We start from the raw sequence: 26,053 nt of genomic DNA, 5'->3' as shown, positions 1-26,053 counted from the left end.
GGTTCAGTGTAATAGTAAATTGATGATTTTAAATTTATTAAAATATATAAATTAGTATTTTTTTATGTTATATATATATTTCAAATAATACAAAGTAGTAATTTACAACAATATTAAAAAAAAGATGAAGTTTCATTAACCAAAACAAGCATAAAATAAAATTTCACTCTTTTTTAAAAATTTACTTAAGAGCACCAGCATGTTTTGTTATTCCTAATTTTTTTTTAATAATTGTATCATATAAAGTATAGTACATATTGTAGTTCATTCTGTATCATTTCCCATAAAAAAATCATTTTCCACCTGAAATCATATTTACCACTTAATTTCAGTGAATGGAAATTTTACTGTAAATATAATAATGTAATAGACATTACAATAAATATTAAGTAATGAAAAGATGAAACTACGTTCTGAAAGTTTATTAAAGCTATTGTTACTCTACATTTTAAAAAAATTGCTGGTTTTATATTTTTTTATTAAAAAGATGCCACAAATATGGAAGAAAAAGCATCCAGGTTGAGAAAAAAAATGCATTAAATAATAACATTTTACAGTCAATGAAAATTATTATAAAAGAAAATGAAAGTTTTCAAGGTGTGGTAGCACCAATGAAGATTTTTATAAATCATTTAATGAAAAAGATATCAAAATACAATATTTATTCATTTTAGTTTTCTCAATCCTTGTCCCATTCCTCTCTTATATGAGTTCTATATCTCCCTCATATAAGAGAGACGTAACAAAAATGTTACTTTTTTTTAACTATGTAAATAAAAGCTAATTGTTTGTATTTTGCTGTTTTTGTAAATTTGTTTTGTATTTCTAAACTAGTGAATGAAAAAAAAAAATTGTGAAATCTGCCTCATTCATCTCGACTTCCCCCTATTAATAGTGTAGCTAATTATACTTGTAAAATTTTAAAGTACATAAAAGTTGATATTTTAAAAACGTTAAAAAAGAAACCATCCATTTTATTGATGTAGTTGTTAAAATATATATATTTAAATTAAAAATTTCTTTTACAGCTCATATTTTAGTATTTATTTTATTTTAGATACTTCTCAGTGGATTCAGTTTTTTCGTAAAGCTGGACTTCCATCAAATGTTGCTGCTAATTATGCAATCATTTTCTTTGATAATCGCATTCAAGTGGACATGCTTTTGGACTTATCTAAAGAATATTTATATGATATGGGCATCAAAGTAATGGGAGATGTTATTGCCATACTAAAGTATGCTAAAGAGTTTCACAACCAAGTAAGAATCTTATAATCTTCAAAAAGAGTTTATTTTATAAAATTTTTGCTATATAAACTTTTCAGCAATGGAAATGCTTATTCATTGTGTGAAATATAAAATAAACACAGAAAAATCAATGTATGTTTATAAATGATTTTTTTTTTTTTTTTCTATTATTGGAATTATTGTTTAGTCTTGATTTGGATGTCGGTAACCAATATAAATAGGAAAGATCCTATTAGAAGAAAATATTCTTAAGTACACTGCCTGTGTGAATGTGATTTTTTATTTCATCTTACATGAATAAATCTGTCAATTCCAAGAAAAATCTTTCTAGTTGAGCACACTTGTTCTAGTATATCTCGATTAGTATGTTTACAAAAATCTAAAAATTAAAGATTAAAATTTTTTTATTATATTGATTTTAGTTAGAGTTGAATGCTATTTTGTTGTATATTATTAAGACAGTAATGTGCAATACATATGAGGTAGAAAAGGGAGCAAAATCATTCTAAAAATCTTAGATACTTCAGAAAAAAATCAGGAAATTTTTTTTATGAAACTTAGAAATTACTGGGAAAATCAAACAGCTAAATCTAATCGCTGGCCACAATGCATTGAGTTATCCTAATTTTAATCGATCTGTAGAGTTCTGTTTTCAGCTATAAACTTTAAAGGAAAAGTCACTGCTTTAATTTAATGTGGTAATTTTTATTGTTAAAAAGAAAATGTTAAAGCTCTGTTTTTTTCGTAATCATATTTTAAAATTCATAACATGGAGGTTATTATTAGAACATTCATCATCAGTTTTATTCAAATGTATTTTTTAAACTAAAGCAAATTACAACTAAAAGAAGGCTTTGTAAGAATATTTTGATGTTAATATTTAGATTATATGCTTGGGGGGTGAATTAAATGCTCATCACTTGATTAAAAGAATATCACTTTTGGGTGAAACTATCATATAAGTATGAACAGTATTATGTCATTCATAAAGCTAGGTATGCACTCACCAGAATCCATGTTGGTATATTATAACATTCTATTTCAATTCATTTCTAATTCATTCATTTTTCATGAATTTTAATATAGCAAACTGTGATTATGTGTAATTAATTACCTTTTTTTTTCAAAATTTTAGTTAGCCAAAGAGAGAATGATTGGGCATACTGCCACTGTGAGCAAAAATACTGGTAAGATTTTTAATGTTCTCCCCCCCCCCCTCCTATCTTTTAGAATGAATTATCATTATCTCCAATAAATCTAACTCTCATTAATCAGCTGTTGAAAATATATACCAGCTAAAAGTATTAACTCTGATAAACTATTCCTGTACTTAAAGCATCAGAATTAATTTGTGTATTAAATTGAAAGTAATAATTCATTAAAATATTTTTCTGTTGTGGGAAAAAAAAAGTTTGCAGAAAAAAAGAATTTATTTAAAAAAAAAAAAAAAAAAAAACCCTTGCTTTCTTGATAATTATAAGCTCATAGCATTCATTTGTATTGGAATTCTGGAAATACTGATTCTTAGTTAGGCTGCCACAACCTTGTGCAATATGCCTGTAGAAGAGAACGCGCTATAGCAGAACAAGTGGGATGTGTGGTGTCATAAAAAGTGATTAAATTTAATATCCCTTTATAGAAGAGATTTTAATGATTCTATACAAGTATTTAATTGCCCTATTCAAAGTTCCCTCCCCTCCACCTTAAAAAGAAAAAAAATCCAATTCTCGACATTTTTCACCCATTTTTTTAATTTTATAATTTTACATACTTAAATAAAAAAAATATTAAAAAAGGATTTAAAAAAATAAATTGATCACTTAATAACTTGCCAATTCTCAACTCAAAAAGTGTGTGTGTGGGGGGGGGGGTCTTTTTAGTTTTTATTTTTCTTCATCACAAATTGTGGATTTAAAATAGTTAATTCTTTTTCTATCCTTCTATCTATACTTATATAAAGCTCAATCTGTGTGTGTGTTGGCGCTCTATAGGCCGGACCGTTCGACCTAAAGCTACCAAATTTGGCTTATGCATACCTTGGAGGTCGGGAATGTGCACCTGGGCTCCCTTTCTTCGAATTTTTAATTAGAATTTTAATTATTAATTAAAAACTAACTTTCCCGCCAAAAAAAATCTTTCCATTTCCCCACTGCCAAATGAGTAAGGCTTCAGTTTTGTTTTTTTTTCCCCACGCTAAAGAGCATAGTGCTTAAGAAATTTTCGGCAGATTATTTCAAAGGATTCTGTTTATTTTCTTAAGGCTTGATGCATTTAAAGTTAAACATTGTTAATTAATCAATCTTTCAGATTCATTCTGAAGTACTTTTGAATTAAAATAAAACAGAATAAAGGAAATTAAAAATTTCTAATCTGCATAGCGTTACCCCAAATTGGTGTTGAAAATTCATGCCTGCGCATTGTGTTCTGATTGTTGATAACGGATGCGGACTTGGTTTTGAAGGCTTAATATGTTTTCGACAGATTATTTCAAACGATTCTGTTTAATTTGTGTTTGATGCATTTAAAACTAAACATTGTTAATTAATCAATCTGTTCATGATGAATCTGTGAAAAATTTGTTGAAAACTTCTTGGGATATTATATAAATTAAGAAAAATATTCTTTAGTACCCATAAGATTTAAATACACAGATTCTGTTTTTAGTACTCATATTTAAAAAAATGCTTCGTCTCAATAAAAAAAATTATTATATTATTTGCAGTTTAATCATTTCCACTTTAATTTAAAGCATAAATTCTACGGGAGCTAACAGAAAATTAGAGAGATACATATTATGTTATGGCTGAAGGCCTTTGTAATATTATGAGTGAATTATATGAATTAAAATTTGAAGTTTTAAAATATTTTAATAAAGAAACAATTAAAATGGGAGTTCCATAAAATATTTAATTATTAAAATTTTAACGAGCATTAAGATTGGCAAACCGGCTGATTGCCATGTTCTGCCATGCATAAAACAAGAATTACAGTTAATAATATGGATTTAGATTACAATAATGAAATATTTAATAGAATTTACTTTTTCTTGAAGATAAAATTAAAGCATTGGGAGGTATAGATTTAAAAGCGTTTGGACTTCCAGAAGTATATTGTGATATCAATAACAGTTTAAATTATGAAATAATAAGAGAGACATGATACAACATTCATCAACTAACATCATATATTGAAACAAACACGAAGCTAATCTGACTGAAGATCAAAGACTTGCTTTTGAAAAAATTACATCTGCAGTTTTTACAGAAACTGGTGGTATATTCTTTTTGGATGCTCCAGGTGGAACAGGTAAAACGTACCTAATTAATCTTTTATTAGCAAAAATTAGACAAAAGAATCTAATTGCTCTTGCAGTAGCTTCCTCTGGCATTGCTGCAACTCTCTTGACGGGCAGAATAAAAGCTCATTCAGTCTTCAAATTACCAATAAATTTATCGTTTGTTGAAAATCCAGTATGTAACATCTCAAGAAGTTCAGATAGAGCAAAATTGCTTAAGAAGTGTAAATTAATTGTATGGGATGAATGTACAATTGCACATAAGTTAGCATTGGAAGATCTTAATACAACTATGCAAGATATTTTTCAGAATAACGAGTACATGGGTGGTGTAACTTTTGTTTTATCTGGTGATTTTCGCCAAACTTTGCCTGTTATTCCACCAGGAAAAAAAGCAGATGAAATCAATAAAAGCATTTTATATTTGGAAAAATGTTCAAAGATTTGGATTGAAAACGAACATGAGAATTCTTCTTACAGTTGACACTTCCACTGAGCAATTCGCTCAGAATCTACTTCATCTCAGTAATGGAACTATGACTATTGATAGCGTTGACAGATATTGGTAACATAGTAGCAACAATGGAAGATCTTCAAGATAGAGTATTTACTATATATAATATTGAACTATTATAATATCGAAAATAATTTTCGTGATATTAACTGGCTATGTGAAAGAGCTATTCTTTCTCCAACGAATGAGGGAGTTAAGACAATAAATTACCATCTATTAAGGAAATTACCAGGTGAAATTCAAATCTTTTGTCACCGTAATTGAAATAAATCAGGCAATTAATTATCCAACAGAATTTTTGAATTCATTGGAACCATCTGGTGTACCAACACACAAATTAGAGTTAAAGATTGGTGCACGTATAAGGCTTTTGAGAAATTTAGACCCTCAACTCTTTGTAATGGAACAAGACTAATTGTGAAGAAATTGATGCCAAATGTTATTGAAGCAACATCTACAGGCCAATTAGCTGGGAAGGATGTCTTTATCCCACGATTCCTCATATACCGTCAGATGTCCCATTCCAGTTTAAAAGAATTCAATTTCCAGTTAAACTGAGTTTTGGTATGAGCATTAACAATTCTCAAGGCCAATTTTTAAAAGTTGTTGGCTTAGATTTACGAAGGTCTTGCTTTTCACACGGCAACTATATGTTGGCCGCTCGAGAGTCGGTGATAATAAAAATCTGCATATCCTTCCACCACAAGGAAAAATTAAGAACATTGTTTACAGAGAAATATTACAATAATAAATAAATTAATTAAATTTGAATATGACAAAGAATGAGAATAGTAGTAAGAATTCTTTTCAAAAGGACAATGGTATTTAAAGATTTTACATCCTCTTAATTTACATCCTCTTTTGAAATATTTCATTTATACTTATTAGGTAGTGAAACCGACTCAGTTTTGTTTTCCTTTTCATGCTTTATTTAAATCTATTGGATGTCTCAAGTGGGTGTAATGTTGAGTAATATTACTATAAATTCTTATTTTCTTTATCTTAATATTTTCTGGATTCGTCAAGTACTAACTATGAGACGATATGAACTTTGAACATTTCCGGGAAGACATTTTATGTTAAATATTTTATGAGCTGTTTGGACAACGCTATGCAGGGGCAAGCCCTTTTCATGTTGGATGGAGCAGGGGTGTTTGTGCTCCGGGGAAACCCCGGAATTCCGGGGATTTTGAACTTCGATACCCGGAAATTCCGGGGATCGTCGTTCAAAAGGAAGTAGGAATAATAATGAATTATTTATTTTGATCTGGGTAATTTTGTTTGCTTTGAAAGCAGAAAACGCAAGGTCAGTGTGTGTGGTGAAAACTTTTCCTTTCTTTCTCCAAAGGCAGTGATAATGCGTGAAAAGGGGGAAAAAACTTCTTTTTTGTTCTTTCCTTATTGCGAGTTATGACTCATTCCTCCGGTTCTCGGACATTCTCTTCTGGATTCTTTTCGGCAAGTAGGCGCGGCAGAAAAAAAAAGAGAGAGACTTCGTTCGACCAGATGTGCGATCACGTGACCTGGGTTCAAAGGTCTTAATTTTGCAAAAAAAGTAATTCATTGAACTTTTATAATTAGGTCATTCAATACTTCATAATCGTAATTTTTCATTTCTCCCCCCCCCTTCTCGAAACTCCAAAATGTCGGTAGTAAGTCCGTAAAAGTTTCAGGGGATTTTTTGGGGTCCCACAAACACCCCTGATGGAGGTGGGATTCCTTCTGAATTCTTTTTATCTCATTATTTCCTGGATCCGGTTAGGGCTAGGTTAGTTGTATGCTTTTGTAATTAAATTGTATTTATGTTAGTTATATATTTTTGTGTATACTTATAGTTTTATGTATGTCGTTTTTTTAAGTAATTTTTTTAACGATCTTCGACCAATTATTTTAAACGATTTTGTTTATTTTCTTAGTGTTTTATGCATTTAAAATTAAACATTGTTAATTAATCGATCTGCTCATGATGAATCTGAGAAAATTTTGTTGCAAATTCTTGAGATATTACATAAATTAAGAAAGATATTCTTTAGTGCCCATAAGGTTTAAATGCTCAGTGACTCTTTTTCAGTAATCATATAAAAAAATGCTTTGTTTCAGTAAAAATATTATATTAATTGCAGATTAATTATTTCCACTTTAATTTAAAGCATAAATGCTACCGGAGCAAACTGAAAATTAGAGATACATATTACGTTATGACTGAAGGCCTTTAAAATATTTTGATGAAGAAGCTATTAAAGTAGGAATTACATAAAATTATTAAAATTTTAACAATCATTAAGATTGGTGAACCGGTTGGTCGCCAAAGGCGGCTACTATACTCTAATTTAGAGAGAATTATTTGAATAAATTAGCTGTATTTCAGCAGTTAGTTACTTTTTGAAAACACCATTAATTATATAGATGTCTTTCAGTTGCTGAACGCATGGTTGGACGATACACAAGACCTGTTGTTCCATCCCCAGTTCGAAGTCCTGTTGGTCAGTCAGAAAGAGGTAAATTCAATTTTTTTTAAGGGAGAGTAGTTTTGAAAGAGCTATAAATAAAGGAATTATAATTAGTGATAAAGTTCAGTTTAATAATAGAACTAAATTAGTAAATAAACTTATTAGTTCTTTACTTGGAAATTTAAAATTTAATAAGCACTTATAAGAAGTGAAAATAGAATTTTACTTTAAGGAAGTTCCATGAAATGTATTAAATACTGTTATAAGAAGTAATAATTTTTTTTATATTATATATATATATAATATATATTCACAATACATATTATAAAATAATATCAAGTGGATTTGAAGTCAACTTCAAAATGAGGTTTTAAAAAATGAAGTATTTTCTTTGAAAAATGCCTTTATTAATTATTGTATTATGAAAAGCAAAATAAAAGAGTAAATTACCTATTATGAAAAATAAAAATTTGCCATTTTCTGCTGTTGATCTTAGAGGGAAAGGTGGGAAACAACTGATATCCGATTACATCAAATTTTATTTTTTAAAACTTTTTTTTTTTTTTTTTTTTTTTGTGAAAAAAAATTATTCTGGATTGATGAACTTAATCTTCTAGGAAGGAATCTTTTGTTAAAGAATCAACTTGTAAATACAACTTAGATAATATTATAAAAAACGTAACTGAGAAATCTTGCACAATAATCAGTAACAGAACACAGTCACTTGCCATCCTCTTTCTTACTCTCACACAATAGTTACTAACTAATATTACTTTAAATGGAAGTGCAATGATTATTGGATCAATTGGTTTTTGATCATCATCATGCAGTGATTTCATCCTCTATCATAATGCTGACCAACAAGAGTTGACTCAATTTTGCTTTATGTATATATACTATTTAAAAAAAGCAAAAAAAAAAACTGAATTTACATTTTTCATATTAGTAAAGTAAGTAATTTATTTTATAAACAGTTTGATATAATTGTTAATAAAGCAGGCAAGTTCTAAAAATTTTAATTATATCCAGTACATTTAAAATATAATAACTATGTGATTTTTGTAACTGTCTCAGTAATGTTTCATTAAAAAAATGTAAAAAAAGTAGGAATGCATTTAAAAGTGAGCTATACTTTTATTAGTATTAGACTAGAATATGTGAATGTTCCTTTTATAATTTCTTTTTGCAATTTTTAAATATCAAAAAATAAACATACTAAATGTAAAGCTTTCAAAAAATATTTCTTTGATTTTTTTTTTTTTTTTTTGTCTTTCTTTTACAATTTAGTGGTTCAAAACAGATCTACAATTATTAGCTTGAAGAGAAAACCTGCAGAAGAATCTCCAGTAAAAAAAGTTCGAAGAGTACCCCCGGAAGAAGAAGGAGCTTACAAAATAAAAATGCCATTAGGAATCACTGAAAAAACCCGTAAGATTTTACAACAACAACAAGGTAACTTTCTCTAAACAAAAGTAGATATCTTAATTTGTCACTGAATATTTTTCTAATTATTATTGAAATTAAATTTGTTTTTAAATGTTCAAATGAAGCATGAATTTCTTATTTTTTTTAATGGAGTGATTTAGGTATATTGAATAATATTAGAATTTAATAATGCTGTTTATTAAAACATATATTTATTAATACAGATATTTTTTTAATAAATAAGTAGATGCAATATATATATATATATATATATATATATATATATATATATATATATATATATATATATATATATATATATATATATATGACATCTACATGGGTGCAAAACCAGGTCAAAATATTTAATTGTCATTTGGCAACAGCTTGCATGTTCAAATTGTTTGTAAGCTTGTAGGAAGTGTGAAACAAATGTTTTTAATTATTATTTTTAGTTAGATAATACATAAAAAAATTAGTTTAAGTTGAGAAATTTTGATTATAAATCAAAATGATCAAAAATATGAAGTTAAAGCAGTCTAAGGTGTTAAATCATTAATAAGATCCAGTCAGAATGAACTTATATCCAAATTACAGGAGCATAGGTAATTAATTTTTGCTCATGTATATCCTGGAGGGTGAGAATGTCCATCACAAAACAAATTTATTGAAATCTTATTAAGAATTTGAATTAATTAGATATCCATTCAGCATTCATTTGAGCTGTCTTTTATAAAACCATGAGACTTATTGTGTTGGAAAGCAATATTACAAACGCTAACTATATTGTGGAAACCTTTTGAAGAAGTGCATTTTGTTGATTAAATTAAGCAAAATTTTGGAGAATTTTTGCAATAGGTTAAAAAAATATAACAGCAAACAACATTTTTATAGCATTTTAAAATTCAAAAAATTATCATTTCAATTATATCTATTTTTTTATTTTTAATTCATTTTTAAAAAATATTTTAAGGGTATTTTACAAAAATATATTTCATTGTTGTTAAGCTCAAATGGTTCACAATGCTGCTAATGCTTCATTATGCTTTTTTTTTTCCATTGTTGTGATCAAGATATGATGATTCATTTTATTTTTCTATGCTCAGCAAGTTTCAGTATAGGACATTTTTTAAATAAATACTTTGGTATTTTATTTTACTAAATGTTTAAGTTCAGAATCAGGTTGTAGTAGAACATTTTTTAATGTTTTCAATTTAAAACACTCCAGCTTTTTCCTGTGATGTTTAACGATGTAAATGAAAATTAGAGAAATGTATAAAGCTTTTGAAATAATCTAAGTTATATATCTATCAAAATTCAAAATTTACAAAAATTGTGCTATGGAAATAATTGAAAATTTTAGCAACTATTAATCCTGGCACAAGAACCAAATGTAGCTAGTTTATTATATGATAAAAAATAATTTGCCATCTTTTTGCAATGAGGTAGTTCATCAAAATTAATTGACTTGTGTAAATCTTTTTTATACTTGCCATTGTCAGTATCATTAACATGATGTCATGAATTCTATTTTTATTTATAAGCACCTTAGAATTATATGCTTTTGCCCTTTAACATTTACATCTCTCTCTCTCTCTCTCTCTCTCTCTCTCTGTCACCAGAAAATGTTTTTTTTAACTGATCATTTAATTTTTAGTAAATGTTGAAAATTAATGAAATTAAATGATCAGTATAAGTAGTTCACACAATTTCAATAATATTATCTTACTTTTAGCAATATAATATTATTTTACTTTTAAACAAATCTTTTTATAGCAGAAAAGCATAACCAAACGGCAAGTGAAGTGATTTGGATCATGTAATGATCTCAACTTGGGTATAAGTAGAATGAGCAGAGAGTGTAACCTGTTAGTTCTTTGATAACATTATAGTTTTCTTCTTTATATCAGTTTGTCAAGATATTTAGAGATTTTTATGTTTATTTTAAGGTTCGAAGAGGTCAGTATTCGCTCGCCTTGGAGATAGTGCAGTCAGTAGTTCTACAGATTCTAAGGTGATTCATGATTTTTTTTTACATTTGTCTTCCTAATAAATTTATAATTTAATCTAAACCTTAAATTAATTTAGCAACAAAAAAAAACATAAGAAGGAGCTCTGCTAGATAATGAAATTTAAAATTCATATTTGTGCAGCTTAAAGATAACATTTAATAAGATTTTGTTTCACTTCATTTTTTTTCAGTTTTATTGAATTACTATTACCTCTGCATCTATCTATTGTAATATCTATCTAGTAGTATTTACTAGACAGATAAGTAGTATTCATGCTTATCTGTCCTACATATATGAAGGAAAAAGGAAAGGTGTTATACAGTTACTGACTTCTTAAATTCTACCTCATAAAAGGTTTGGGGGCCTACAAAATAATTAATAACTTCTTATTTGAAAGCTTTCTGATAAATGGCATATTTTGTCTTTCAATTTAGAATATGTACTTAAAGATTGCTTAAAATTTTTATTTCAGAACATGCAAGATATAATTAATCATGAGAGATCACCGAGATGTTCAGGTTAATACCATTATTTTTTTAAAGATTATCCTTTGACTTTCATAATTGTAATTATGAAATCAAAATGAACTGGAAATTGAAGGTGTTGATAATCAAGCAGCATATCACGTTGAGGTTATAAGAATGTGGAAAATATGTTTTCTCTTTTAATATTATCTTAATGCTAATTATGAATTAGATTAGACATAAGTTTGTTGATCCATAGCCTTATTTTAAATATAACTTATTTTAATAAATTTGAAATAAAATATGAACTTTTGCTTGTAATTAGCAATTTGCTCAGAACTTTTTTTTTTTTTTATTTAAGAAAATGTTTATGGTAAATTTTAAATCATATAAAATGTTAAAAGCTATATTCCTTTTTTTTTTTTTTTTTTTTTTTTTTTTTTTTAGGTTACATCATCTGTTTTTGAGAGATTAGGGCCATCAGGTAAAAGTGTACCTGACAATACTCCTAGTTCAACAGTTTTTAGTGATTTTGATAGGCCTTCTAAAACTGAGCAACCATTACAGTATAGAGGAGTTCTAAAATTAACGAGTAGTAAAAATAGGACAGTCACTTCTACATCTCCAAAGAAAGGTAAAATATTTTTATATTTAACCATTGGATACAAACATAAACTTATGTATATTTAGTGCAGAAGATATTCCATTCAATAGGAACATTTTATATTATTAATTATCTTTTAATCCATAGGTATTGCATCTCGTACTGTGATCAGGCCTGGTGGAAATAAAAGAGAAACTATACGAAACGAAACTAACTTTACAAAAACTATAAAACTGAATGAGATTAATAGCATTCTTCAAGCAAATAAGTCGCCTGGCTCACATATGGTACGGACAGTAAAGAATATAGGAAGTCAGGGAATTTTTGGTAAGTTTCCTTATTTGCGTCTAACACGTGTTTTTCGATTCAGAGAACTTTTGTGTAAGTCATTTATAATTTGTATAATCTCATTAAAAAAAAAAATGTTACTGGTTTACTTACAGTATGATAATAAACAGTTTCTTATAAAATAAATTAACATTTTCACATAATTGATTTGTTGTTTGAAAAGAAAATATGCACATATATATTGTGTATATATGTTTGTGGAAGCTGATAATTAAAAAAAAAAATCTCATTAATAATATATGCATTACAAATTACCTATATTTGAAGACATGAATTAGTGTGATAATGCATGTTCTGTATCTCATATTTCTTTTAAATAGAATGCATCCTCCATTAAGTATTAAAGTATTCTATATTTTGTTAATTTTTTTTATGAAATTGCTTGATTTTATTTCTTTTCCAATCAAAAATTCATTTCCATACATCTATTTAAATAAAAAATATCTTCATAAATACAAAATATCTTTCATAAAAAGCTTATCCCTTTTTAAGAGATAAAAATATTGAATTTATTATATTTTGTACTTATTTGTTTTATGTGTAATATTGTTCTAATAATATGATTCCTCCCCCCCCCCCCAAAAAAAAATCTATTATTTTTTTATGGAAATTTTTTTTAAAAAATTTATAGCTATTGACAATCTAAATCCAATAAATATTACTTATGCATAAGTTGTTTTTTTTCTACAAAAATAACTTTACATTTTAGAGAGTTGTATTTGTATGATACTATTAAACATGCAATTATGAATTTATGAACCCTATTATTATAATTTATGAAACCCAATATAATAAATTTTCTTCATTGATTTTTTTTTAATTTAATATATAGTTTAATTATTATAAACAACAATCTTCTCCTCTTTTGTAGGTCACACAGTGCAAAAATTAAATGTGAAAAGCCGGTTAGGTGGCAAGGTTGGTGCTCGTAATATAACCAGAACCAAGATTATGTTTTCTAAGCACAAAGTACCTCTGAATGGTCAGTCAAATGTATTTGAAAGACTTGGATGAGAAGGTATTAGTAGAATGATATATTAAGTAATGGAAATTTTTTTTTCATTGTTTCATTGTTTGTATATATAACAATTATATTGCTAGGCTTTCACATTTGAAGTAATTTTAAAAATATAGCAATGTCTGTACTCATTTAATCAATCATGTTTTATATTACCGTTAATTAATGATATAATGTCATTTCATTGTTTTCACAACTTCAGAACAAACTTTAAAACTTTTGATTTTAGAATAATGGACCAAATTTCTGATTGACAATGTACTGAGTATGATTTAAAAGTGAAAAAGGTGGAGAGATTCAGTCATCTCACGAGATTTATAATATCCAAAAAGTTGCAGCTGATGTAAAAGTTCAAAACCCAATAAAAATTCAAAGCTTCTTTGATTCTCTTTTTAAATTATTAATTGATCAATAATGCTTATTTTTCTGAATTATGAACATTTGGGTTACTAGTATTATACAACCAAATTATTAATAAAAGTTAAAATGTCTAAAAGAGTTTCATAGACAAATTAAACAAAATAGTTTTATTTTAAGTAGCACAAACTTTACAAATTTTAGATCATTATATAAATACAAACATATTCTCATGCCTTTTTATACAATAGTAAAAGTATTTTTATATATAAAAAATAAGATTTTAAAAATCAATTAACTTATACAAAGATTTTTTTTTAAATAACAGAGCAAATCTGTTACAAAATGCTTGCAATTTGCTATTTATTCGACTAATTTCTCTGGATTTGGTCTTCGAAATTGCAATGATTTTATCTTTTTGAAATCCTGATTAGTTAATTTTTCTTTCGTCATGGAATTTTTAAAGTATTTAGTAAGTGAGATCCTTAATTGTTAATATAATGCTTAAAAATGAAAGGTGCTTGAGATTGCTGATTATCTGTTTTTGAGTATATAAAATTACCTATTTGATGTAAAAATATTTAACTCTTCCTACTGCTTTTCTAGGCCTGTAAATTACAATTTAAAAAATGTGGTGGAAATTTTAGCTGTTAATTGAATATCTAAATATATATGTCTCTATTATGGTAATTAATAAATCAGAAAACAATTTAATATATATATATATAACCTTTTTCCTATGATTTTTATGGTATGTCATTATGTACAATTATAACGTATTCAATAGAGAATAATAATATAAATTTATGCATTTTTGATTGTTTGCATAATTAATTATAAAGAGATTTTCCCAGTTAACAAATTATGAATAATATAGTGTTTTTTAACATGATATGTATATTTATCACAGTAACATTTTTAGTAAAAATTTTCTTATTTGAAAATTTCAGATAAAAGTTTTCACCATCATAAAGGACAAACAAAAAAAACCTTTAAAAAAAATGCTCAAAATATAATGGCTAAGAAGTGCTGTCATAATCATCATCATCTTTACATTTACAGTAAGGAAAATTGCAACATGGTTGTAACCATGGTTTCCATACTGCATTGTAAAAACTGAATTGATCCGGCACTTCTTCTAGTGTTGAGTTGTGTTCATCCCGTGCTTGTTCTACTGTGGATATTATTTTGGAATATTTAGGATTAGATGCTATTTTTATTGGATTTGACTCGGATGGATCATGCTGAAGATCATATAGAAGTGGAGGATTGTGATGAACAACAAAATCCCCATAACAGTGACATACATATTCACATTGACTTGTTCCAGGCATGAATTTGGGTGTGGTCCAGTGTATTTTCCATATCTTTTGATCTGAAATGAAATAAGGCATTAATTATACTTTCATTTTCTTTTTTTACTTCCATGAAATATTTTCTGGAATTTTTATATATTGTATATAGATAATACATAACCGGATGCTTATGTAAAAAATATATTCTGCAATTTTAACTATGATTAATGTTAATAATGGTTATTATTACTACTTTGTGTTGTGTTGAAATTGGCACCTTGTTACTTTTTCTCCCCTCCTCAACATGTAGTGAATATCTTCTGTTTGTCTACTATGAATGTATTTTATAAATTTGTAAAATTTCAAATTATAGTCTAATTTGCTTTAATGAATAATCATATACTAAAAAGAACATATGGGGAACCTAATTTCTAGTAATTGATTTTGTAAATGCAATTAAACATATTACTAAAATGTGTCTATACCTTTTCTTATAAATGAATAGTTTCAGACTTAATTTTTGTCTTTAATTCATTTTTATTAATATTTAATTTACAGTTGTGTTGAAGTATACTTAAAATGAACTTACCATCATTTTGAATATAAGTTGCTGCATGTATCAATTTGCCACAATAATGAAATAAAATATGATGCAGATTTTGAGATTTCCCTTTCAAAAGTGAAATCATAGATTTTCCATCAATAATACGATCTGCAGGTAAAGGTACGCCTGCTAATTCCATAATTGTTGGAAATATATCCATCTGTGATGTTGTATGATGGATTTCTCCTTTTAAAGCTGTACCAGGCCATGAAATAATTGAAGGAACTCTAATTCCACCTTCGAAGCCACCCATTGTTTTTCCACCTTTAAAAATATCAAAATAAAAGGTAACGGTTAAAAATTTAACTATTGTTAAATTATAGATTATATAATGATTTAATATATAGGATTACAAAACAAACCTTTAGTATATTATTTAGTTATTATACTGGGTAGTGACAGAACTGGGAAATCAGGGAAAAGTCAGAAAAATATCTAAAAAATTAGAGAAAATTGCTGACAAGAACATTTTGCACTAAGTATGCACAAGATCAGCAATTTCGCAGTCATTTCTCTACATTCAAGGTTTAATGTAACCAAATTAACTTGATGACATGGACAGTTTTCTTTCGAGAGTATGGCAACTTTTTGAAATTATATTATGATTAAAAGATTAATAAGTTGATGGATGTTGCTAGCAGCAATTGTAAAGAAACTTTCAGACAGATCACTTTTCAAAAGACAGAGAGAATAACTAAATTTTTATTCAACCTGCTATTCTAAACTCAAAACCTTATAATGATGTCATGTAATTGTTAAAGATGATTATGATACTCTCCCATGGCAAGAGAAATGTTAGGAGAGGATTTTCAGTCTGTGGTAGAATATGCAAGAAGAATTGTTTGTTGCAACATTCAGGCAAATGGAGGAATAAGTACTTTTGAAATGTTAAAACAATTAATTGATTTTAAGAGTGGGGAATATCGGCAGACTAATATGAAAAGTATACAGAGAAGAAACGAAAGGGGGAGTGAGGGAACAGTATCAATTCAAAGAATTAAAAGCAATATAGTGGTAAAAAAAAAGGCCATTGAAAAAATATTTGTAAATTTTAAACTATTTGTTATAGTAGTTATAATTTTTTTAAAAATTAACAATATAAATGAATGCAATATTTGAAGTTATTTTGAATAATACTTCATTTTAATTTATTACAGATTTATTCATGTATTCAAAAGCTGTTTAAATTTTACACAGAAAGAAAATAAAATAGGACCAGTTATAAATTTGACTCGGAAAACAGTTATTTATTCAAAAACATGACTCCCCCCCCCCCTTTTTTTTTTGTTCGCCAATATCTTTTTTTACAAATTTTTGATTACATACTGTAACTCGTATTTATTGGTGTAACAACACCTGCCTCTATAAATGTCATAAATTTTTATGCTCCACAAATTTTTCTAAAAACTTAGGGTTCAAGTTGGTTTTGATGGCCAGTCTAATAATTACTTTGTTTGAAACAACAAATTTATAGAAAACGGCACATGGGTAAAGTTTAATGCCCACTTGTAATGAGAGGATCTTCAGCAAACATGTCTTGATATCCTTCAGAGTTTGCCACGGTTGTTTCATTACATGTAAATCCATCCCCACCCCAACCATAACAATACCACCACCAAATTAGTGTTTAAGCACTGTTCATTCACGACATAGCATGCCAATAATATCGGAAGCCTTTAAGCAATATGAATGTAATTTTCTCATATGAAAATAAAGTTAGTCATTCCATTTATTTCTAACAACAATATACTGTTTCGCCTATTCAACACAATCATTTATAGGTTTGTTACTGGGGCTGTTTTCTCATTTTGATATATTTTATATGTTAAGGTCTTAAAAGTACATTACATGCATTTCTACTTGACAGTTCCGATTCTTTTTTAATTAGAGCAGAAGATTGGTATTGAGAAAGGGCTAGATTAATTATGGTTCTTTTTTGGTCGATTAGATGGAGATAGTTTTCTACCTAATCTTTTATATATAACATGATCTTTCAAGAAATTATTCACAACACATTTTGAGTGTCTTAATCAGTTTGCAATATCTTTGGAAGAATTTCAAAACTTTGCATTTATTCTGAATAACAGATTCAGAATAATATTAAAAATTAAATAACCCTATTTTGGTTTCCAGCTTTCACTCTAAACAAATATTTTTTTAAATAATTAGTAATTTTTTTAATGTTTTATATTTAAAAATTTTACTCAAAAATGGCACCTTTCTTCTCCCTAAACTTAACTCCTTAATTTAACTCCCTAAAAGATTAAATATTTGAAAATGATAGTTAACTTTATCTTTTCCCTCTTACCCCACCACATTATGTATCTATCTATTAAAATTCTTGAGGCTGAGTTGAAGAAATTCCAAGCCTCAAAATTTGGCAAAAAGCTTTTAAAATGATTTAAACTACTTAAAGCAGGACTGGTAGTTCTAAGACCAGTATTTTTTATTAGTACACTAATATATATTTTAATACTGAAATTAATAATTTGATCATTATTTGCATTTTAATTGTAACAGTAACATTTGTTACTTAAGTTATCTGTAAATTAGTGTCTTGCATCTAGCATTATTTGTAATAATAAATATAATTAAAAAACACCTTATTCATTTATATCAGTGTAAGTTTTGATTAGAGTAAGTAATTTCTTATGATTTGTTAGAGAAAAAAGATTTGAAGTTTCAAATCTTTACTAAAATTATTAGGTGTGTATAATCATTCTATTTTGCAGTATGTTATTCTGGTACTTATACAAAAAGCACTAATTAATCATTGAACTGTTTTAAAATTTTGAGCAACGATCTTAATGACTTTTACTATTAACATAATTTAGTTCGTAGAGAGTAATTTTAATGTTTCTTAGAATTTTTATGCAGTTTTAGAAGCAAAGTATTTTATTAAAATTTTTATTATTCCATATAAGAAATGTAATATACTGTTATTACTTGAAGACATATCATATAATTACTTTAACTGAAATGATTATTCATTAATAATAAAACTTAATTGCAATCCTTTTCTAAGCATTCCAATATTGAAATGCAAGTGGACGCATAGAGTTTCAAAAGCTTGAATATACATTTTCCGAGATAGGGAATATTCCCTAAAGAGAAAATTTTTAAGCAATTACAAATGAACTAATAATAAAAATTCAGAATAAATATTGCTCTTTTATTATTTTCAAGAATTATTTCATAGTAATCTTCTCTGGTACCATTTTACAAATGAAAACAATAATAATAAAGATTCTTCATTTAATATATTTAAAATGTGTGGAGCATCTGACTAGGGACAGTCTATCCTAAAAGTTTTTTTAATCAATGATACTAAATTATATATATTGTGCATTTTATAAAATTTTATATTTTTACTGCGAATATATCTTAGAAATTCTTTCTTTTTTAAAAAAATTATTATTTGTCCAAATTGTTATAAATTATGATACCACTAAATAATTCTACATGCCTTTTAAATAATAACTTTTCTTTACAAATTTTTTTCTAAAAAGTTTTTAGTATAATGAGTATTTTTTGGTGCATGAAAAACAATACTTTCTGGAATTCTAAAGCCAAAGCTTGAACATAAATAGTACTTGCAAGCCATAAAGGCTGTAAATATTATTTTTTGCAATAGGTTTTATTATGAAGTTGCAAGCACATTATAGGATATTGATTTTAGAATTCTGAAAAGTAAAATACTGGTTCAATTTGAAATTCAATACCATACTTACAAGGAGATTTAAATAAAGGATAAATTTAATGCCTAAATAATCATTATTTGAACTTGTGATCATTACACAATTAAACTAAAACCCTGCTTTGTAATAACCAGATTACCACATTATGAATGGATATCAGAACATTAAAATTGATTAGTTAACAATGCATTAAAGAATCATCTTCAAGAAAATTGCATAACGAAACATTAATTTAAGTAGATATTGCTTTTTGAAGTGATTAATAATGCATATTTCCTTTAAATCTTCATAACAGAAAACCTTGCATGATCATATTCAGAAATTCTTTATAAGGCTTTAAGTAATTGAATTATTCAATGAAAGCTAGTTAAAAAAATTTTACCTCTCAAAATTCCATTATGTCCTCCTTCTCTTTGTCCATCTGCTCCTACTTCCTCTATATGCCCTCCATTATCTGATGAAAAATACACAAAAGTATTGTTACGAAGACCAAGACTTTGGACTTTTTCCATTATTTGACCAATGGCCCAATCCATTTCTTCTATATTATCACCATATCTTCCATGCTTACTCTTCCCAGAAAATTTATCTGAACAAAACAAGGCTGTGTGTACATGAACAAAGGGAATATATAGAAAAAAAGGAGATTTTCCTGTAGATTGTTTTTCAAGAAATTGGAAGGCCTTCTTCACAAATCTCTGTGTCAAACCTTTCAAGCGTAGTGGCTGTTCTATTACTTCTGTATTTTCCATTAAAATACCATTAATTGTCTTCAGATTTAACAGAAACATGACAATGATGATTGGAATAACTATTAATATAATTCCAAGAAAAACTGAAAGAAATCTATGATTCTTAAAAAGGTATAAACTTAGAGTCATTCCTAAAATAGGAAGTAATGTGAAGTATGAAAAGAAATTGGGTGTGTAAGTAGTGATAACACTTTCATTGTCACTTCCTAGATCTTTGAAATTGGATAATGGTAAACCATAAAAGTAGTCAAATCCATGATTTAGTGGATGGTGGCAAGCATCGCCTTTTCTGTTGCAGTCATTCCCTAAATGCCATTTTCCTACAGAAAAAGGGAATAAAATATTCAAAAATTTATGCATTTGTCTTATTATTACTCAGGCATTAATTTTATATAAATAAAATGTATCCAATTCTTATTTAAGTTAATTATTTATTGAATTACTCATTAATTTATATATATTATATACATACATATACCAGTAGGTTGAAAAAAAATTTTATGCTTAAAAGAATATATAAAGAAAACAATGCCAGTTCCAAAACTTCCCCCTAAATTCTTGATATTAATAAGATTTTTTAAAATTTTTATACATTCTCTTTAGTATTATAATGATAAAAAAGATATGCAAGAAAAGTTAGGTCAATAAAAGAGATTTTCTTCCTCCATGCATACTGTTACGAATCTGTGATGCGGCTTCCCAGCATAGTTGGTTCCATCATAAGAAAGAATGTTTTACAGTCATCTGCATTGGACGGAGTACGGGTGTGGCGCCAAAATAGATTATACCTGAAACATCGCGAATTTTCCCGATCCGTCCAGTAGAAACCGAATTACGCCTCGAACGTTCCTGATTGGTTGAGAGGCTTCTAGCCCAGCCCCCTAAGATCTATAAAAAGAGCAATCTGTCGGGCAGTGCGACATAGAAGAGTAGTCGGAATCGACGGTAAAGAACTAGCCTTCCAGAGATAAGCGGAGTAGCGACGGAGTGAAACTAGTGCTGAACTAAGCTGTGCGCTACTGTCTGGTTGTATGCTGCACGTCTCGGCTGAAGATAATCGTCTTCTGTGCTGTATATAGTTGTCGTTTTTGTGCTGCCCTGTGTGTCTTCGTATAAATAAACGTCGTTGTTTTATTTTTTCTACTGCCGCTAGCTGGTTGAGCGTTCTCCACACCATATAACTCCCACTATCCAAACGAACCCGGAAATTTCGTAACAATACTATTACTATCATAGGAGAAACGTTTTTTCAACCTTGACAGACTAATGCAAATGAATCAGCAAACAGCATCACTTCCTTCTTTATTATCAGAACTTTTTATTGAAGGATGAGGCAAAACAGATAATTTACTCCTATACTAGGACAAATCTTTCAAGAAAATTTTATTTTATCTTTAGAAAGAAAAATAAGCACCTGTGTAAAAAGTAAGCACTTTTAAGGACCTTAAAAAATAAGCAGTTTTTAATGTTGCTATGCACTCTGGTAGAGTACTAATATGCATTCATCTTTATTATTAGTAGAGAAGATACAATTCTCCAAAGTTATGATTGAGACATGATTAAATTAATTTTATATTTTAATCCTATCTTATTAATTCTTTTGCATCCGTATTTTTGGCATTAGTACTCACAATGAATTTTAATAAAATATATTTTATTAAAACAAATGAAAACACTATTTTAAATTATGATTGCTTAATAATGATAGAGCATTCTGATTTGTTAAATACGTTTGAAAAATGGCAAAATTAATTGGGATGAAAATAGCAAAATCGGTATAGTTGTTGATGCAGGGAACCCAAACTAAAATTCGTTTTGCAATACCTTTAAAATTGAAATAGAGGAAGCAGGCGACTCTTGGTGATGTATCTAGAGATTGTGTGCTTTTATACAAAATAAAAATTGGTAAAATCAGTGCATCAGATAGTGATTATGACCAGTGAACTCTGTTAATATTTTTCTCCAGAATGTATAATGAAGTAACGCTTTTGAAAATATCTCTTGGAAATGAAAGTTATGAGCAGTACAATATTGAATGGAAATGAATTCATATGACTACTGGAAAATTTAATCTTATAAAAAGTAAAAATAGGTAAATTTAGAACAATGTTTGTTTCTGTTAGAGTGACTCATGTTTAGCCAATTAATTTAAACTTTTAAAAGGCATTAGATTTTTTTTAAAAAAAAAATTCACTCTAAAAAATTACATAGGTAAAAAATAGGCAATAAAATATTTTACATCTGAAAATGTTTTCATGCATTTAGTTTTCTCATAAAGGGTGGGACAAATATATCCCATTGCCTCTCAAGGAACTCTTAATATGCCCTGAAATCTGTTTGGGCTGCCGTTTGTTACTTCTTGTTTACATTAGGAGTATGGAATTTATTTCCTGACCTATTTTCTTCAAATACCTGGAATGCAATTGTGATTATAACAGCAATAGAAGAATATTTTCCACAAACTACTTTCAAATCTGACACCTTATTATATAGTATCTAAATGGATGTTATTTTCTTCGAAAGCTTCAGAAAAAGTTGCCCATCTGCATTCCTCAATAAAATATTATTCTCTAGGAACTTTCCATTGTCAATATATTGCTTTGTAATTACTGAGTTCTATTTCAGCAGAAAGTACTATTTGAAATATCACTTTCTACTCTTTAACAATTTATCAAAGAACTTTCCTTTTAATTTATTTTGCAACTTACATATGTTATACACAATAGTACGTTTTCAAAACCAGCAGGAAATGGCTGACTGAAAGAGGCATTCGGACATTTCAAGAAATTGAAGTAAATTTTGTTCAAAAAGAAAAGAATGAAAAATTAACAATAAAAGATCTGACAAAACTACAAGCATTCTAGTTTGTCTCCTTGAACATCCCCAAAATACTGCTGCTACTACACTGAAAACACATATACCTACTATTTTTCAAAACATTGCTGGTATAAAAGACATTCTATATGTTATCTTAGAAACTAAGAGACTGTTTTGCAATCAAAACTTTTAACATGTTAGTTAAAAATCTTAAAAGTGCTGAAAGTGATGCACAGCATATGCTTCTTCTCATTGCTTTCCCTAACAAATAAAACTAGTTTCCCCTTTTTCTCCCGAATCTGAATGACTGTCAGATTAACACTCTGCTCATCACACAATAGGACTGAATTTCAATCCTCATATGCACTTTTACTCTCTCAAACTGTTTTTACTCTTTTTTCCCAAAACTCTCTCCATTTTCTGTAAGTAAATTTTTCTCTTACTTCAATGTTTTCATGGTCACCACAAGCCTCAACTTTTTCTTGAATGCAGCCAGTGGCCAATGTATGCAACAAACATCTAGCAATATAAATAGAAAAAAAGACTGGTTGTGCTTCATTTCAACTTTGTTTCTTAATAACATTTCTGCATTTAAATAACACAATTTCATTATATAAGCTAGATTTGCTAACCAAAAATACTGTACCAATTTCAATAATTTTCATTTCATGTGAAAACTCATCACTTCTAGATATATCAATTGTATGAAACACACATGAAGGAGAAAAAAATAAAAATTAATTGGTTTGATATCTTTTCCTAAATGATCCTTGGCTATAAAAATTCAATTGAAGAAAAGAATTTATTATAATTTCTTGGTTTACAATCATCAGAATTTAAATAACTAAATATGTGCTTTTAGTCCATATCTAAATATTTGAAATTATTCTAAGCATACAATTATTTCAATTTGAATATAAAATAAAAGGCAAACTTAAATATTTTGCCTGAAAAACAAATTCATAAAACTTCTGTACTGATCTTAATCTTATTTTCAACAATTATAAATGACACTTTACCAATTATTGCTGTATTATAATTCTTCTTTTTCAGAGCTTTGGCAATAGTAATTTCTCTCTCAGGTAAACCTCCACTGGCAGCAACAAAAAAAAATACCTTGTTTCGATTAGAACTTTCCATTCCTGAAATGAAATCAACATATTTAACACTGTATCAGTAATACTGAAGCAAATTGAGTATCAGATTTATTTTTTTAACTAACATATATAGGAATAAATAGGTAACATGGATATATTTTGATGTATATTAACTGAAAGCAACTGGTGAACATCGGTTACATAAGAACCTGTTAGCATATTAATCGCTAACAAGCAATTAATACACAAGTACCATTTCAACAAATTTACATTTCGTTTGGAGACTGTTTTCATAAAAATATAATAAAATAGCCCGTAGATACTTCTAAGGACTATAATAATATAGATTTTGTTTTGAAGTGTACTGTAATTGAATAACAAGCCAGGAGAGAAATTTGTAAAATAATTTTTTACAGTTTGATTTACAATCAAAAATAAATGAATTAAGAAATATATTCTTTTTTTACCATTACATGCTGATGATGGTTACATGCAAAAGAAGGTAAAATAAATTATTCAAAATAGACCATATTTAATGAGAGAATAAGTTGTTATGACAGCATTCCTTTCTACATTTTTCTAAACTGAACATTAAGCTGTATGTATGAGAGATAAAATACTGTAAGAAGAATTCAGAACATTTGCTCACTTTGTAACATTTCTTCACTTCAATAGTTTTACTATAATACTTCATTTCTTTCTAATTCAATAGTTTTACTTTAAAAAATAAAAGAATTAAGTCTCCTTAGAACCATTTCATCATTTTTTTCCACCAATATCAGAAGAAAAACTTCAATAGGAATTCAACTATTTCATTTGCTTATAATTAAATTTTCCCATTTTGAATTATTTTTTAAACAAATAGATATTCAACTTATTTACTAAGTTAACCCAAGCTTCAAATTATAATAAGGTCTAATGCTTACTTCTAAGAAATCAATTAAATTAAAGTGATTAATAATATAAATATCTGTAGGGTTTTTTAAATCTTCCAAGCTTAGTCATACTTATAAAATAAAAAATGGTATAAATTTTATTATACTATAAAAGTGTCAAACTTTGAAAAGTATAATTTCAAATACACTCTATCATCTCACATTTAATACAACAAAGCTTTTATTATAGTTGAATATGATATTTAATATTAAAAAGTATTTTATGTTGTAACTAAATATCATTAGCAAATTTTAATCAGAATATTGAAATAACCAACAAAAATCCAAAGAAAAGATAAAATTATTCCAATTATATTACAAACCTGTTAAAAATAATATTTTACATTTTAGTATGAATGTGGGATATGAATTTAAATCTTTAATTTAAAACCTAAGGCTTCACTGAAGTAAGACAGCTTTTAATAAAGTCGAACAAATAAAGTTTTGTTGATACTCACCTGTTCTAACTGGATAACGACCAGTTAAAAGTGCTGCTCTACTAGGTGTACATACTGCTGCAGCAGTAAGGTGGTGGGTAAGTTTCAGACCATTATCAGCAAGACTGTCAATATTTGGAGTATTAATTGAATTATTACCGAAACATCCTATATCCCCATAACCCAGATCATCAGCTAAGAATATGATAAAATTTGGTAAAGAATGGATAAATAATATCTGATAAAAAAGAAGGTTAATAAAAAAAAATTGTGACATATTTTCAATACAATAAAATTACTACTCCTCAAAATGATACAAAGATATTGCCTAAACCACGATTTTAGAGTTTACACTTCCTTAAATATTATGTTATACAGACTATATTTTATATTTAAAGAAAATGAAGGGATAGTTTTCGATTCACAATCTCATTATTATTTTAAACGGTTAGAGGCAGTGAGATTCATTTTATAATCCTTATAGATTTCGAAACCACACCTATTAGACAACAGTTATCAAGCATTTGAATTTGAAGAGTTTTTCAAAGCTAATGCGCGGTCTTCATTTGCATTATCAGCTTCCTCTTCAGATAAAAATCTGAAAAACAATAGACGCTCAAAGTTTCTGTCATACAGATTGCATTCAGCCGATGTTTAAAGGTATAACCCAAACAAAACTTTAT

General features: G+C 27.5%; 2 protein-coding genes across 2 annotated transcripts in view; one reads left to right on the top strand and one right to left on the bottom strand.

The window, feature by feature from the left end:
• LOC129974882 (uncharacterized protein C19orf47 homolog) overlaps positions 1-14,823 on the top strand; it is a 17,483-nt gene extending 2,660 nt beyond the window's left edge. The window contains exons 2-10 of the mRNA XM_056087655.1: positions 1,058-1,260; positions 2,384-2,435; positions 7,475-7,555; positions 8,795-8,959; positions 10,882-10,946; positions 11,856-12,042; positions 12,160-12,339; positions 13,232-13,378; positions 14,686-14,823. Coding sequence (XP_055943630.1) covers positions 1,058-1,260; positions 2,384-2,435; positions 7,475-7,555; positions 8,795-8,959; positions 10,882-10,946; positions 11,856-12,042; positions 12,160-12,339; positions 13,232-13,374 — 1,076 coding nt within the window. The 3' untranslated portion in view covers positions 13,375-13,378; positions 14,686-14,823. The remainder of the gene's footprint in view (positions 1-1,057; positions 1,261-2,383; positions 2,436-7,474; positions 7,556-8,794; positions 8,960-10,881; positions 10,947-11,855; positions 12,043-12,159; positions 12,340-13,231; positions 13,379-14,685) is intronic.
• LOC129974881 (steryl-sulfatase-like) lies at positions 14,755-26,053 on the bottom strand. The gene is made up of 5 exons (XM_056087654.1): positions 25,392-26,053; positions 23,921-24,043; positions 19,715-20,404; positions 15,620-15,898; positions 14,755-15,110 (listed from the first exon to the last, which is right to left on the bottom strand). Exons 1-5 carry the CDS (start codon positions 25,645-25,647, stop codon positions 14,755-14,757), a joined length of 1,704 nt encoding a protein of 567 aa, XP_055943629.1. The 5' UTR covers positions 25,648-26,053.

This window comes from Argiope bruennichi, chromosome 7 (genome assembly GCF_947563725.1).
Source record: "Argiope bruennichi chromosome 7, qqArgBrue1.1, whole genome shotgun sequence".
Classification (NCBI taxonomy): domain Eukaryota; kingdom Metazoa; phylum Arthropoda; class Arachnida; order Araneae; family Araneidae; genus Argiope; species Argiope bruennichi.
This window is presented reverse-complemented; position numbering and strand designations above follow the sequence as displayed.